At 38.8% G+C, this 12,982-nt stretch overlaps 1 protein-coding gene across 6 annotated transcripts in view; it reads left to right on the forward strand.

The window, feature by feature from the left end:
• Nucleotides 1–12,982, forward strand: part of kif1b (kinesin family member 1B) — a 286,078-nt gene that overhangs the window by 118,145 nt on the left and 154,951 nt on the right. For 4 of the 6 annotated variants that reach the window (XM_060938399.1, XM_060938400.1, XM_060938401.1 and 1 more), the window contains 2 exons: nt 2,855–2,988; nt 10,970–11,049. In XM_060938399.1, coding sequence (XP_060794382.1) covers nt 2,855–2,988; nt 10,970–11,049 — 214 coding nt within the window. Of the gene's footprint in view, nt 1–2,776; nt 2,989–10,969; nt 11,050–12,982 lie in introns of all 6 variants that reach the window. The other 2 variants (XM_060938398.1, XM_060938404.1) reach the window with 1 other exon arrangement.

Here is a 12,982-nt window from a genome sequence, read left to right on the forward strand (position 1 = left end):
CCATCAAGTGTCACTCTCATCTCATCAGACCACAGCACCTTAGAAAAATCAGTCTTAAGATATTTCTTGGCCCAGTCTTGACGTTTTATCTTGTGTGCCTTACTCAGTGGTGGTCGTTTTTCAGCCTTCCTTACCTTGGCCATGTCCCTCAGTATTGCACACCTTGTACTCTTTGACACTCCAGGAATGTTGCAACTCTGGAATATGGCAGAACTGGATGCTAATGGCTGCTTGTTAGCTTCACGCTTGATTTTCCGCAGATCATGTGCAGTTATTTTGCGCCTTTTTTTTTTCCCCCCACACGCTTCTTTCGACCCTGTTGACTATTTGCAATGAAACGCTTGATTGTTTGGTGATCACGTTTCAACATCTTCGCAATTTCAAGAGTGCTGCATCCGTCTGCAAGACATCTCACAATTTTAGACTTTTCAAAGTCTGTCAGATCTCTCTTCTGACCCATTTTGCCAGAGGAAAAGAGGTTGCCTAATAATTATGCACACCTGATATAGGGTGTTGATGTCATTAGACCACACCCCCTCTCATTACACAGATGCACAGCACCTGATATACTTAATTGGTAGTAGGCTTTCAAGCCTAAACAGCTTGGAGTGGGACAACATGCATTAAAAGGATGTTGTGGTCAAAATACTCATACTTGCCTAATAATTCTGCACTCAGTGTATGTTCCAGATGTTATTTCACAGTTTTGATCTCTTCATTATTGTTCTACAATGTAGGAAATAGTCAAAACAGAAAAACCTGTGAATATGTATGTAGGGGTGTCCAAACTTTTGACTGGTGATGTATGCCTAATGTATCTGTTTTTTTTTTGTTTTTTTTTTAATATGGCATTAGGTTACATGAGCAGACTATAGACTTGAAAGTTAATACACCAAAGTGTAATTTATTTATATTAATTTTATTTCTAACAATGGACCAAATTAGGGAGATAATAATACACCTACATTAACCAATGTTTATTCCATTAATTAATAAATAAATATACTGTATGCTAGGAATATGATGTAGGTCGTTAACAGGCAAAATTTGTAAATGTAGCACGATGATTTTCATTATTTACATATTCGGAGACTCAAATTCAGTTGATAATGTAAGACATTAAACAATGTGATTGTTGCACAGTGTTACATGCAACTATAAACAGATAAAATGATGTCATCCTGTACTAAATAAAAAGAATGTAATTGGTAAATTGCTGTGGTGTAAGAGGAATAAAACACCTCGAAATATCCAGAGGAAAATAATCAATGGTCATGTGATGCGGCAAGATGTAAAGTGAAGTTGATAATTTTCCTTTGACAGGATGTTTTGACATGTTTTAGTCTTTTACCACAGCAATTTGCCAATGATTATTAATGTTATTAATTAAAGAACAACACATACAGTACTTTTTAACTGTTTATAGTTGCATTTTTTTTTCCTTTGGTTGCAGAATGTCTACAAAACAAGTTATAACTTGCATTATACGAGCTATAACCAATCTTTTGCCAATCCCCAGTCTCGCTTTCTTGAAGTTAAAAGGGGGGGAGGTAGGTTTTTCATGTTGCATGGAAATGTGAAAGAGTGAAGTTCTCTGTCCTGGATGGAATTAATTGGTCGATGCAAGTGTGCTTAGTGAACATTTAAACAAGAATCAAGTGTTAATTAGTTTGTTGCTTTAATGTCGGTTATGGCTTGTTAATGCTATAGTTTATTAAATCTAACACCTGTAAATAATGTTAGTTGAGGGAACCTTTACTGTAAAGCAGTACCATTTTTATATTCTTTTATTATTCTATCCACAGTCACTGGATATGAGCAATCGTGTGCTCTGATTGGCTACTCTACTACTAGGATATCAGCTCATATACCATGAGTAGCGAAAAACAAAATGGTGGAGCGTGTTGCTGAACCAACCGAGGACGAAATAAAAACTTGAAAACAAAGTCCTAAAATATACAAAAAAAAGCAACAAAATATGGAATGAAAGTATTTGATGGGAAGAATGTATCTTTTTTTTATTTATTTTTCAATAAATTATTATTATTATTATTATTATTATTATTATTATTTATAGCATTTTTCACAAATTGCTTCTGTCATTTCACCGGTTTGTTTACATTCTAAGCGGAAATGATTTTGTCGGACGTTTTGTGTAAAGTTTCTATTTACTGAATTTGCAAAAAATAAAAATGCTCCGTTTCTCAAAATCCAGTGAATGTGGATAGAATAAAACATTTATTCCACTCAGTCTCATCGTACATGGCTTTTTGCAAACTCGGTGCTACGTGCCTCGTCGGCTGTCCGCTCATGTACGACCCGATTTCGTGGAATAACTGTAATATAATTCTGATATTTTACAGTGTTGATTTCACTCCGATTCATACTCCACAAACAGACTAATGGGTGATTTTTAAAGCACCCCTTTGTCCACTGGACATTCATAGCCCATAGGTATAACAATAATACATTTTTATAAAAAAAATATTAAACCCAGTATACTTGCATTTTATCAGGACCCGATCACAATGAGTCCCATCAGCTTGAAGTACATTACAAATAAACAGACAGGTGTGAAAACCACTGCTTTCTCTACCTCATCTTCAGACATTGTGTTTGTTTTTATCCTGTACTGTGTACTGTGTGTCTTACACTAGTCTTTCCTCCTCTTTGTCCCTTCTCTTTCACTCTCTCTTCTCACTTGTCTCTGCCATTTTTCGCTCCTTTCTTTCTCCTCTCGTCCTCCATTTCCTCTCGTGTCTCCTCTGTGGCTCAGACCTGAAAGATATTCACAACAGTCAGCATAGATACTTGCTTGCATCAGAGAACCAACGGCCTGGCCATCTCTCCACAGCGCCAATGGGTTCCCTCACAGCCTCGCCGTCGTCCGGCTCTCTGTGCAGCCCCACAGGCCTGCAGTCCGTCTGCAGCATCCAGGAGCGCATCATGTCCACTCCCGGAGGAGAGGAGGCCATCGAGAGGCTCAAGGTACGTCATCACCAGCGCTGTTAGCTATTAATGCTGAACAAGATGATATAATATTGATATTGGGATTAATTAATTATGATTTCAAGACATTTTTCTGAAATGTCTCCCAGTAATGCCAGTTTAATATTAGTAGCTGATAATTAGCTCAATGGATAGTCAAATGTCCACTGAGCTACCATTCCATATTTTAGTTGCTGGGGGTTGTTTTTTTTTTTTTAATTTAAATTTTTTAAAAATACTGTCGACATTAAATAAAATTCCACAGCAAATAAATATAACTATAAACAGATAGTAAAACGGCCGTTAGAGTTGTTAAATTGCTGTAGTATCAGGGGAAATAAAACACTGAGATGTGCCATTATTGGAAAATAATCCACCCTGTCATTATTTAACAATTATCAGCCGAAGGCTCAGTGAAATAATTGTTTTCGTATAAATACATGGGTGATTTTGATTTTTTTTTAAAATTGTGTTAAATTTATTTCAAACTTCAAAATCAGCATGCAAATGTAATGCGTGCAGACTTGTCACTTATCTACGCCGAGTCACATAAAATAAATCACAATCACCTCACATTTGAATAGTTTTAGACCAAACTTCGTAGCATCTTTAGTGCTTTTAGGACCGGCATTTTATTAATTTTTAATTCTTCCACACTTGCGGTGACTAAGCGATTGGCCACCATTTTGCTGAGTCACTCGAGGTGATTGGCCGAAAAATTCAAACTATTCCTTGATAATCGGTGCGTGAGTTCCTATAATCACCTCCATATTTATACTAATATTCAATAAATCACAGATTTATTTTGATCTGCTTGTTTGAATGTTATTGTTTCTATAGTACAGAGGTGGACAAAGTACCAACTTCATTACTTAAGTCAAAGTACAGATCCCAGTGGTCAAATGTCCCTCTGATACAAGTGAAAGTTATCTAGTCAAATTTTTACTTAAGTTAAAGTACTGAAGTACTTGCTTTTAAAAATACTTAAGTATTAAAAGTACATTTTCTGTCAACAGATTGTTGTATTATTGCCACAACGCTTACAAAACCTAATGCTGCTACCAAAGACAGAAATGTGAATTCACAAAATGAATGCATGCTGTGCCATCATGGTGGTTTAACGTTAAGCTAGCTAGTCAGTGACGCGCCACCTGACATGCTAGCAAACGCTTTTCAAACTCGAAATCATATTGGGTAGCTAACGCTACTAGAAAAGAAAGATTTCTACATTCTGTTTATTTGGCAAGATTATGCTCAAGCATATTTCTGAAAGCACTTCAGATAAGTTAACGTTATTCATGTTAGCGTATCTCCATTTTTACATGCTAACTAAGAGTGTCCAAGTTAACTAGCTGTGTGTTAACGTTACCCGTGGACAAGGCAATGTCAACTTGGCAGGCAAATCCATAGAAAGTCATTTGACTAACCAGACTGTATAGCTACGTTTGCAACGTTATCGCTAGCTCTAAAAGCACAGACAACTTCATTACAAGCTTTCTCTTGGAATAAAACGTTTATATACCTCAAAATGCTCCCGCAGGTTGGACGGCGAGTTTTTGTAGGCCGTGATGTGGTTCGTTTTCAGCAAACAAAGTAAACATTTAGAACGAAACAAACCTTTATTCCTTTCAGAAAACTGAAACATGGGTTGGAGGCAGTGGCGGCTCCTGAATTTTTTTTCGGGGGGAGCAATTTTCCCCCGTTATGTCTACACGGACCATAAATGTCCACAGGACTGAAGTAAATTGACCTAGGTAGCAAGTCAATAGTCAACCAAACCCAGAAAAACACCACGGTGACTGGAGCCCTCAGTTTCGTCTTTGCCTCGTAGAGCTAACTCGAACACTCCACAGAATTTCACGCATTGGATGAGCCGGTTTAATCATAGACATATAAACATAGACGCCGCATTGAGCTGGTGGCCCCGTTGCTGGGATACGTCAGAGTGTCCGCCATATTGGATGTGGCAAATCTTCCCTGTAAACCAATGCAAGTAAATGGACTGAACTTCTTCATAAAGCCCCTTTCTACAATAATATTTAACTCGATGCCTTTAATTCACCCATTAAGACACACACGTATATATTTGGGAAACAAACAGGCATCAAAACAACACATAACTTTTAATGTGATGGTTATAAATAGTGTGCGAAATACCCTGTACACTGCAAACTAGCGACAGATACGCGATAGATAGCTCAGGTAAGCTAATCAGTCAGCATACCGTAGCAAGCTACCAAAACCTGAGGCCAAAATAACCAACCTACAAGACTGAATATGATAAATGATGGAAATAGTGAGTGAAAATAAAAATGTACTGTTTTATTTATTGAGTCACCACACAGACCTACTCTCTTTGAATAAAGTGAGCTGAATGAGCGCCAAACTGAGTTCGGCCAGGTTCTAACGTCATACCAAAACAAAATACATAACTGATTCCTTCACATTCAGAAAGGTTAAAAACATTCATCATACGTTCAAAAACGTTCATCATAGTGTGGCACTGTATTATCTAATTCTCACTGCTTATAACTCTACACCTACCCAGTGGAGATGAGCTGGGAAACTGAAGACTGAAGGAACAGTATTGAAAAGTATTTTTCCAGTCTCACCTGTGAAAGGTAATCCCATGTGATCTCGTTTGGACGGTAAACCTGTTGGTACAGTTAAACGCAGCACATGAATGAGGCATCTTTATTCTCGGCTACTGTCTAGACGCTATACCAGAGACGGTTGAAGAATCTCCACTTTGCCACATCCAATATGGTGGCGAGGATGACGTATGATTCTACGCAGAAGGCGGCGTCTATGTTTATATGTCTATGGGATCGAACGCAACTTTGCCGCGCTGCGCAGTGACGTAAGCACGTTAGTGCAAGCCCCCCCGGAACCCATAGAGATTGCATTGAAGTGTCAGTCAGGAGAAAAAAAATATATTAACATGGGACTCTATCAGTGAACTCTTGTGCGATTTTCAGCGTGACTGAAATCGCCCCAAAAGGGGCTGTACTCTAGAAACAAGACCACCCTGATTGGACAATGATACCCAGAGACAGATTAAAACAGCCTCGAGCAGCACTGGTGAAAGTTTGTTTTAAAAAACGAAAAAAAACCTTTTTTTTTTTTTGTTTTGGGAGTGCGTCGCCCAATCGCCCTTATGCACCAGCCGCCCTTGGTTGTAGGTAAAGCCACGAGTGCGTGCGTTCTCCAGAAGAACCGCCTCCTTCCATTCTGCCATCAAATGATCGTGTTAAATGATGCTGCTGAGAAATCATTGAACTTGATTTTATACAGTCTATGCATGTGACGTGACCCTAGTGATTACTGATAGGCTGTCTCAGTGTCACCTGGGAAAAAAACAATCACGTTTTAGAAAAGAAAAAAAAAACTGCTTTCAAAGCCACTTCAGAGTAACGAGGACATTGATAGAAATGTAGTGGAGTGAAAAGTACGATATTTTTGTCTTTCAAATGTAGTGAAGTTAAAGTCATAAGTTTCCAAAAAAAATACTCAAGTAAAGTACAGATACTCAAAGTGTACTTAAGTACAGTACTCAAGTAAATGTACTTCGTTACTGTCCACCTCTGCTATAGTAACAGCGAGTTCTCAGACTCGGAATACAGTCATCCAAATCTGTAATAACCTATGAATGAATATAATTTAAATGTACCTCGTGGAGAAGAGTCTGACGTGCCTTTCTTTAATAAAATATGGGAAAATTGTTCTAGAAGTAGAATAAAACACTTTGAGATGGGCTGTTATTGATAATATTCAACCACCTTGTCTTGTTTTCTTTCTTTCTTTTTCAGTTTGCACATACAGTACCAGTCAAAAGTTTGGACACCCCTACTCATTGATGGGTTTTTCTGTAATGTGACTCTTTTCTACATTGTAGAACAATATCAGTGTTGTAGTCGAGTCACTAAACCTCGAGTTCGAGTCCAGTCTCGAGTCCCCAGTGTTCAAGTCCAAGTCATTAAAGAAAATTTCGAGTCGAGTCCACTATTGATCCGAGTCGAGTCCGAGAACAAGACTCCAACTGCACTATTTGACGGTGGCTGTTGCTGCCTTTATGTGAACCCGTCTTTGCTACTGTGTTGGACTAACGTTCCTGCTCGACTGCCCCATTTTAGTTAACAGGCTACAGATAAAAAGCTTGTTCATCGCTCAGCAAGCCCCACCCACTATCAACAGGGCAAATAACATGAGAGAGGGTTAACACTAGCTAGTTCATCGCTCAGCAAGCAATCCCCGCCCACTATCAACAGAGCAATGAATATAGCGTGTTACTTCCTTCTCTGGGTGGAGTCTTACCAAATGATGATTGAAGTACGAGGTCGTCTCATTGATAGTTCTTCTACATATGGAACACATAGCAGTGCATTTTTTTTTTTTTCCCCACTGCACGAGAAGTCTGTATAAGCAAAGCGGACAATCCTAGGGGCGTCTCTCCAGGCATTTTAGCGCCATTAACGTTAGTTTGTTCCTGTACATGACGTATGAACAGGTGAATGTGCATTCTCTTGCACATATAAAAAAAATTAATGTAGATATTATATGCCAAGTTATTATGGCACATTTACAAAAAATAAAGAAAAAAAAAATCAGAGTCCTCGTCTCCAGTTTACGAGTCCGAATGCAGTTAATGCACGAGTCCGAGTCATCAGTGTTCAAGTCCAAGTCAAATCACGAGTCCTTAAAATTAAGGCAGGAGTCCTGGACTCGAGTACTAAAAGCCTGGACGACATCAAAACTATGAAATTACACATGGAACATGTACGGAATTATGTGGTAAACAAAAAAGTGTTGAACAGTGTTTCTTCCTGTAGATTCTTCAAAGTGGCCAGTGTTTACCTTGATGACGCTTTGTACACCATTAGCATTATCTTAACCAGCTTTATGAGGTCGTCACCTGGAACGCTTTTCAATTAACAGGTGCCTCGTCAAAAGTTAATTAATTAGCGCAATTTCTTGCCTTCTTGAGATCAAACAGTCCAGTAAATAATAAAAATACAGTAAATAGCCCTGATCCACAACTGTAGTAATCCATATTATATCAAGAACCGTTCAACTCCGTGAAGAGAAACGACATCCATCATCACTTTAAGACATGAAATGACTTTTAATTAATACAAATTAAAGAAAACCACTGAATTCGGAAGTGTGTCCAAACTTTTGACTTGTACTGTATATTTTAAACTTAATGATTGTGATGTACCGTATATCAGGCATCGTGAAATTGTCTTCTGGTATTGTGATATACAGCTGTGGTCAGAAGTTTACATACAGTGACGTGAATGTCATCTTGGATATGAATGTCATGGCAATATTTGGGCTTTCAGTCATTTCCTTGAACTGTGCTTTTTCTGTGGCAGAATGACTGTACAGCATACATCTTTAACCTCCTAGGGCTTAGCGGTCACATGCGTGGACAGCATTTTATGGAAATTCGGAACAAGAATCCACATATGTGGACATACTTTTTCTCTAAAAGTACATCTTATCAAAAGATGATGCTTAGTTTTTATTCTAATCAGGTTCTAATAAGCCCAAATAGCAAAGAGAAATAAAAAATGCATGTAAAAAAACAGCTTGGGCCTTAGGAGGTTAATAAAACACTAGAATTTGGTGCACAATAACTTGGATGCAAGTGTTTGAACTGATCTTGGGATTTGCAGTTGTTTAGAAATGGCTCCAGGAGACATTCCGGAGTTGTGTATATCTGTGATCCTGTTTCTCAGATCTGCACGGAGCTCCTCGGACTTTCTCATTTTACTGCGTGTTGGTCAATCCAGTGAGTGCTTTAAGCAAACCCTTTTTATGAAGGCACAGAGAAGCTACCAGCTGTAGTCAATCATGATCACTAACAGGAAGTTAAGAGGCCTTGGCAAGATAAGAGACACTTTGGAAGTTTCAGCACCTCTAAGTGAGCGTATGTACATTTCTGACTCTGTATGTATAATTTTGGCCCTGTGTTGATTTCAGAAAATCCAAAGAAAATTAACTTGTGCACCAAAATCTAGTGTTTTTTTTTTAATTAAAGATGTGTGCTGTACAATCATTCTGCCACAGAAAAAGAACAGTTCAGAGAAATGACTGAAAGCCCAAATATTGCCATGACATTCATATCCAAGTCACTATATGTAAACTGCTGACCACAACTGTATATTTACCACATGTCCCACTGTCCTCCCACGCCTGTCCTGTTGTCTTTTACGCCAAAATCCCAACGCGCCAAGCCATGTTTCTGTTCCTCGTAGACATCTAGGAAAACATGGACAGAGTTCAGTCTGTGAATACCCTTTTAGCACTAATCAGATTTTGAAAGTGCTTCTGGCTCTGAGGTTTGTTTGCCGTGTCGCCACCATGAATATTTCCACTGAATGAGGTTATGAGCAGTTCAGTGGACGTCACGTGACTCGTGAGCTCCGCTCCAGGCGTCTCCTGATCCCACAGCCTGTCCGGACCTGACTGCTTCATGAGCTCATAGCCTTGGCCCATGAGTGTTCTTCCTAATGTTCGGCTGCTCAGAAGTGGTAACATTAGAAAGGTCTGACGGATTTTATCCTCGATTTGTGTTGCTCTAACAGTCCCGTTAGAAATGGAAGTCCTTGTTGAGGAACCGTTCTGATTAACGTCTGTTTTGCGCACGCGTGAATAATCGAATGTGCAGGTGTTGGACGGTTATTATTTTTAACACAAAGCAAATGTCTCGCGTCACGTCACATTCCTCCTATTAGCAATGAATGCACACGCGTCATCCTCATGCGTTCTCTCCGCCTCTCTCTAGCTCTTATTCACTTGCTCACAGTCTGAGAGCTCGGAGCATCTCGCCTTCTGGAGCTGTAGTTTCCATGGTTACAGCCATGGCCCACACTTTTGTCATCCGGTGACGTTAGCTGCCAATGCAGTTCAGACATCAGACGGAAGTAGTCTGTTCTTTGTGGGTATTAGGTTTAAAAAGGATATGAGAAATGAGTCAAGATTATTATTATTATTATTTATGTCGTACGCTGATCGTAAATATGAGTGATTTTACATCAGTGAGGCATAAAAAAAAAAATTCATGAAGCAATGATTGACATTTTGGATCTCTATTATACTTGTAATAGTTTTCTAGTACGATATTGTACTTTTTTTTTTTTTTTAATGATCTGGAGATCCTGATGATAAATGTTTTAATCAAACTGTCTAAACAGTCAGCATTTTGCACGCAGCACTGTTGAAAATTAAAAGGAAAACAAGTGCTGCTTTCGAGAACAACAGATGGCATGGGTGTTAACCCTTTAGGAAGGATTTTGAAGGGGGGGCTTAGACTGTAAACTTCCTCTGTTTTAAGCCAGATGGTCGTTTCTTCCTCTCGACTCAGGACAATAAGCAGAGATAAATAATCCTGAGAATACGCCGTTACTTTAGTCCTGCTCTGTTTTTCCAGTCCTTATCGGAGTAAGGTTTATATTATAGCACTCTCGCCCTCAAACAGTGTAGCGGTCAGTTACAAAGGGTAAAGTGTGCACCACTGCAGCAGCTTGGTGATCGGATTTTGAATAAAATAAGAGAAGTCGTCCATCTGCACTTTTTTTTTTTTTAAGCCGTCATAACAGCCAAACTAAACGCACTTCTTAAAATTTATCCAGATTTTAAACAAGTTATACAAGAATTTCATCTGAGCGGCTTTTAATATTACCGTCCCTTTGTCGTTGGGTTGGACGAGTTCAGTGGATCCTCTACGAATCAATATGGTTTAATCATTTAACATGGCAGGGTGTGTTCTGAATCTGCTGTCTGAATCTGTGTCAAAAATGAACACCGATGTTAAAAAAGCACATTCCACAAAAACCACTCGCATTTTTTGTGCTAGTGGTCACTACAGTATTCCGTAGTGTATATTTACATTCAAATCCATTACAATGAAGGCCGTTGTTTCTGTTCTTACCCGTAATGGCTGACATTGTAAGAGCATGCCTGTCTCCCCCTGCAGGAGTCTGAGAAGATCATAGCAGAGCTCAATGAGACGTGGGAGGAGAAGCTGAGGAAGACGGAGGCGATCCGGATGGAGAGGTCAGTGAAGGTGCAACTGACGGGAAACACTGCGAATGTCCAGAGTAGCGTCCTGTGGTGATCTACGTAGATGTTAAGATGTTCTATCTCAGTGTGGTCTTCGAAAGGACGTTGCAGGTTCTTTCTTTCGTGCGCCTCTTTTTTTTTTTTTGCTCACCTCGTTCATTCACTCAACTTTCTTTCTTTCATTCACTTGTCTCTTTCATTAACTCATCTTTCATTTGCTCACCTTTCTTTTCTCTTTTGCTTGCTTCCTTTTTTTTCGCTCACTTCTTTCATTTGCCTCCTTTCTTTTTCGCCTCTTTCTTTTGTTCACTCGCCTTTTCTGTCTTTCTTTCGCTTGCCTCCTTTTTTTTCATCTCTTTCATTCACTTGCCTTTTTCTTTCTTTCTCTTTTTCATTCACTTGCCTTTCATTTCTTTTTCTTTCTTTTGCTGGCCTTTTTCTTTCACTTGCCTGTTTTTCTTTCTTTTGCTTGCTTCCTTTTCTCTTTCACTTGCCTCCTTTCTTTTTTGCCTGTTTCATTCACTCGCCTTTCTTTCTTTCTTTCTTTCTTTCTTTCTTTCTTTCTTTCTTTCTTTCTTTCTTTCTTTCTTTCTTTCTTTCTTTCTTTCACTTGCCTCTTTCATTTGCTCACCTTTTCTTTCTTTTGCTTGCTTGCTTCCTTTCTTTTTGTGCTCACTTTTATTTGCCTCCTTTCTTTTTCGCCTCTTTCGTTCACTTGCCTTTTCTGTCTTTCTTTCTTTTGCTTGCCTCCTTTCTTTTTCGCCTCTTTCATTCACTTGCATTTCTTTTTCATTCACGCACCTTTTCTGTCTTTCTTTCGCTTGCTCCCTTGTTTGCTCACCTTTTCTCTTGCTTGCCTCTTTCTTTCGCTCGCTTCTTTCTTTTTCACTCACCACCTTTCTCTTTCTTTTGCTTGCCTCTCTTTCGCTTGCTTCCTTTTTCTTTCTTTCACTCACCTTTTCACTTGCTTCCTTTCTTTTTCACCTCCTTTCATTCACTTGCCTTTCTTTCTTCCTTTTTCTTTTTCATTCACTTGCCTTTCATTTCTTTTTCTTTCTTTTGCTGGCCTTTTTCTTTCACTCGCCTGTTTTTCTTTCTTTTGCTTGCTTCCTTTTCTCTTTCACTTGCCCCCTTTCTTTTTTGCCTGTTTCATTCACTCACCTTTCTTTCTTTCTTTCTTTCTTTCTTTCTTTCTTTCTTTCTTTCTTTCTTTCTTTCTTTCTTTCACTTGCCTCTTTCATTTGCTCACCTTTCCTTTTTCTTTTACTTGCTTACTTTCTTTCGCTTGCTTCCTTTCTTTTTCGCTCACTACTTTCATTTGCCTCTTTTTTTCACCTTTTTTCTTTCGCTTGCCTCTTTCTTTTTTGACTTTTCTTTCTTTTTCATTCACTCACCTTTTCTGTCTTTCTTTTGCTTGCTTCCTTACTTGTTTGCTCACCTTTTCTCTTGCTTGCCTCTTTCTTTCACTCGCTTCTTTCTTTTTCACTCACCATCTTTCTTTCTCTTTCTTTTGCTTGCCTCTCCTTTCATTCGCTTGCTTCCTTTTTCTTTCTTTCGCTCACCTCTCTTTCACTCGCCTTTCTTTCTTTTTCTTTCTCTCTCTTCACTTGCCTTTCTTTTCTTTCTTTCGCTGGCCTTTTTCTTTCACTCGCCTGTTTTTCTTTCTTTCGCTTGCTTCCTTTCTTCTTTCACTTGCCTCCTTTTTTGCCTGTTTCATTCACTCACCTTTCCTTTCTTTCTTTCATTCGTTCACTCGCCTTTCTTTTCTTTCTTTTGTTCGCTTGCCTCTTATTCACTCACCTTTTCTTTCGTTCACTTGCCTTTCTTTTCTTTCTTTTTCTTTCATTTCTTTTTTGTTCACTCGCCTTTCTTTTCTTTCTCATTTTCATTTCTTTCATTCGCTTGCCTCTTTCTTTCGTTCACTCAC

The sequence above is a fragment of the Neoarius graeffei genome, chromosome 13 (genome assembly GCF_027579695.1).
Source record: "Neoarius graeffei isolate fNeoGra1 chromosome 13, fNeoGra1.pri, whole genome shotgun sequence".
In the NCBI taxonomy this organism is placed as follows: Eukaryota; Metazoa; Chordata; class Actinopteri; order Siluriformes; family Ariidae; genus Neoarius; species Neoarius graeffei.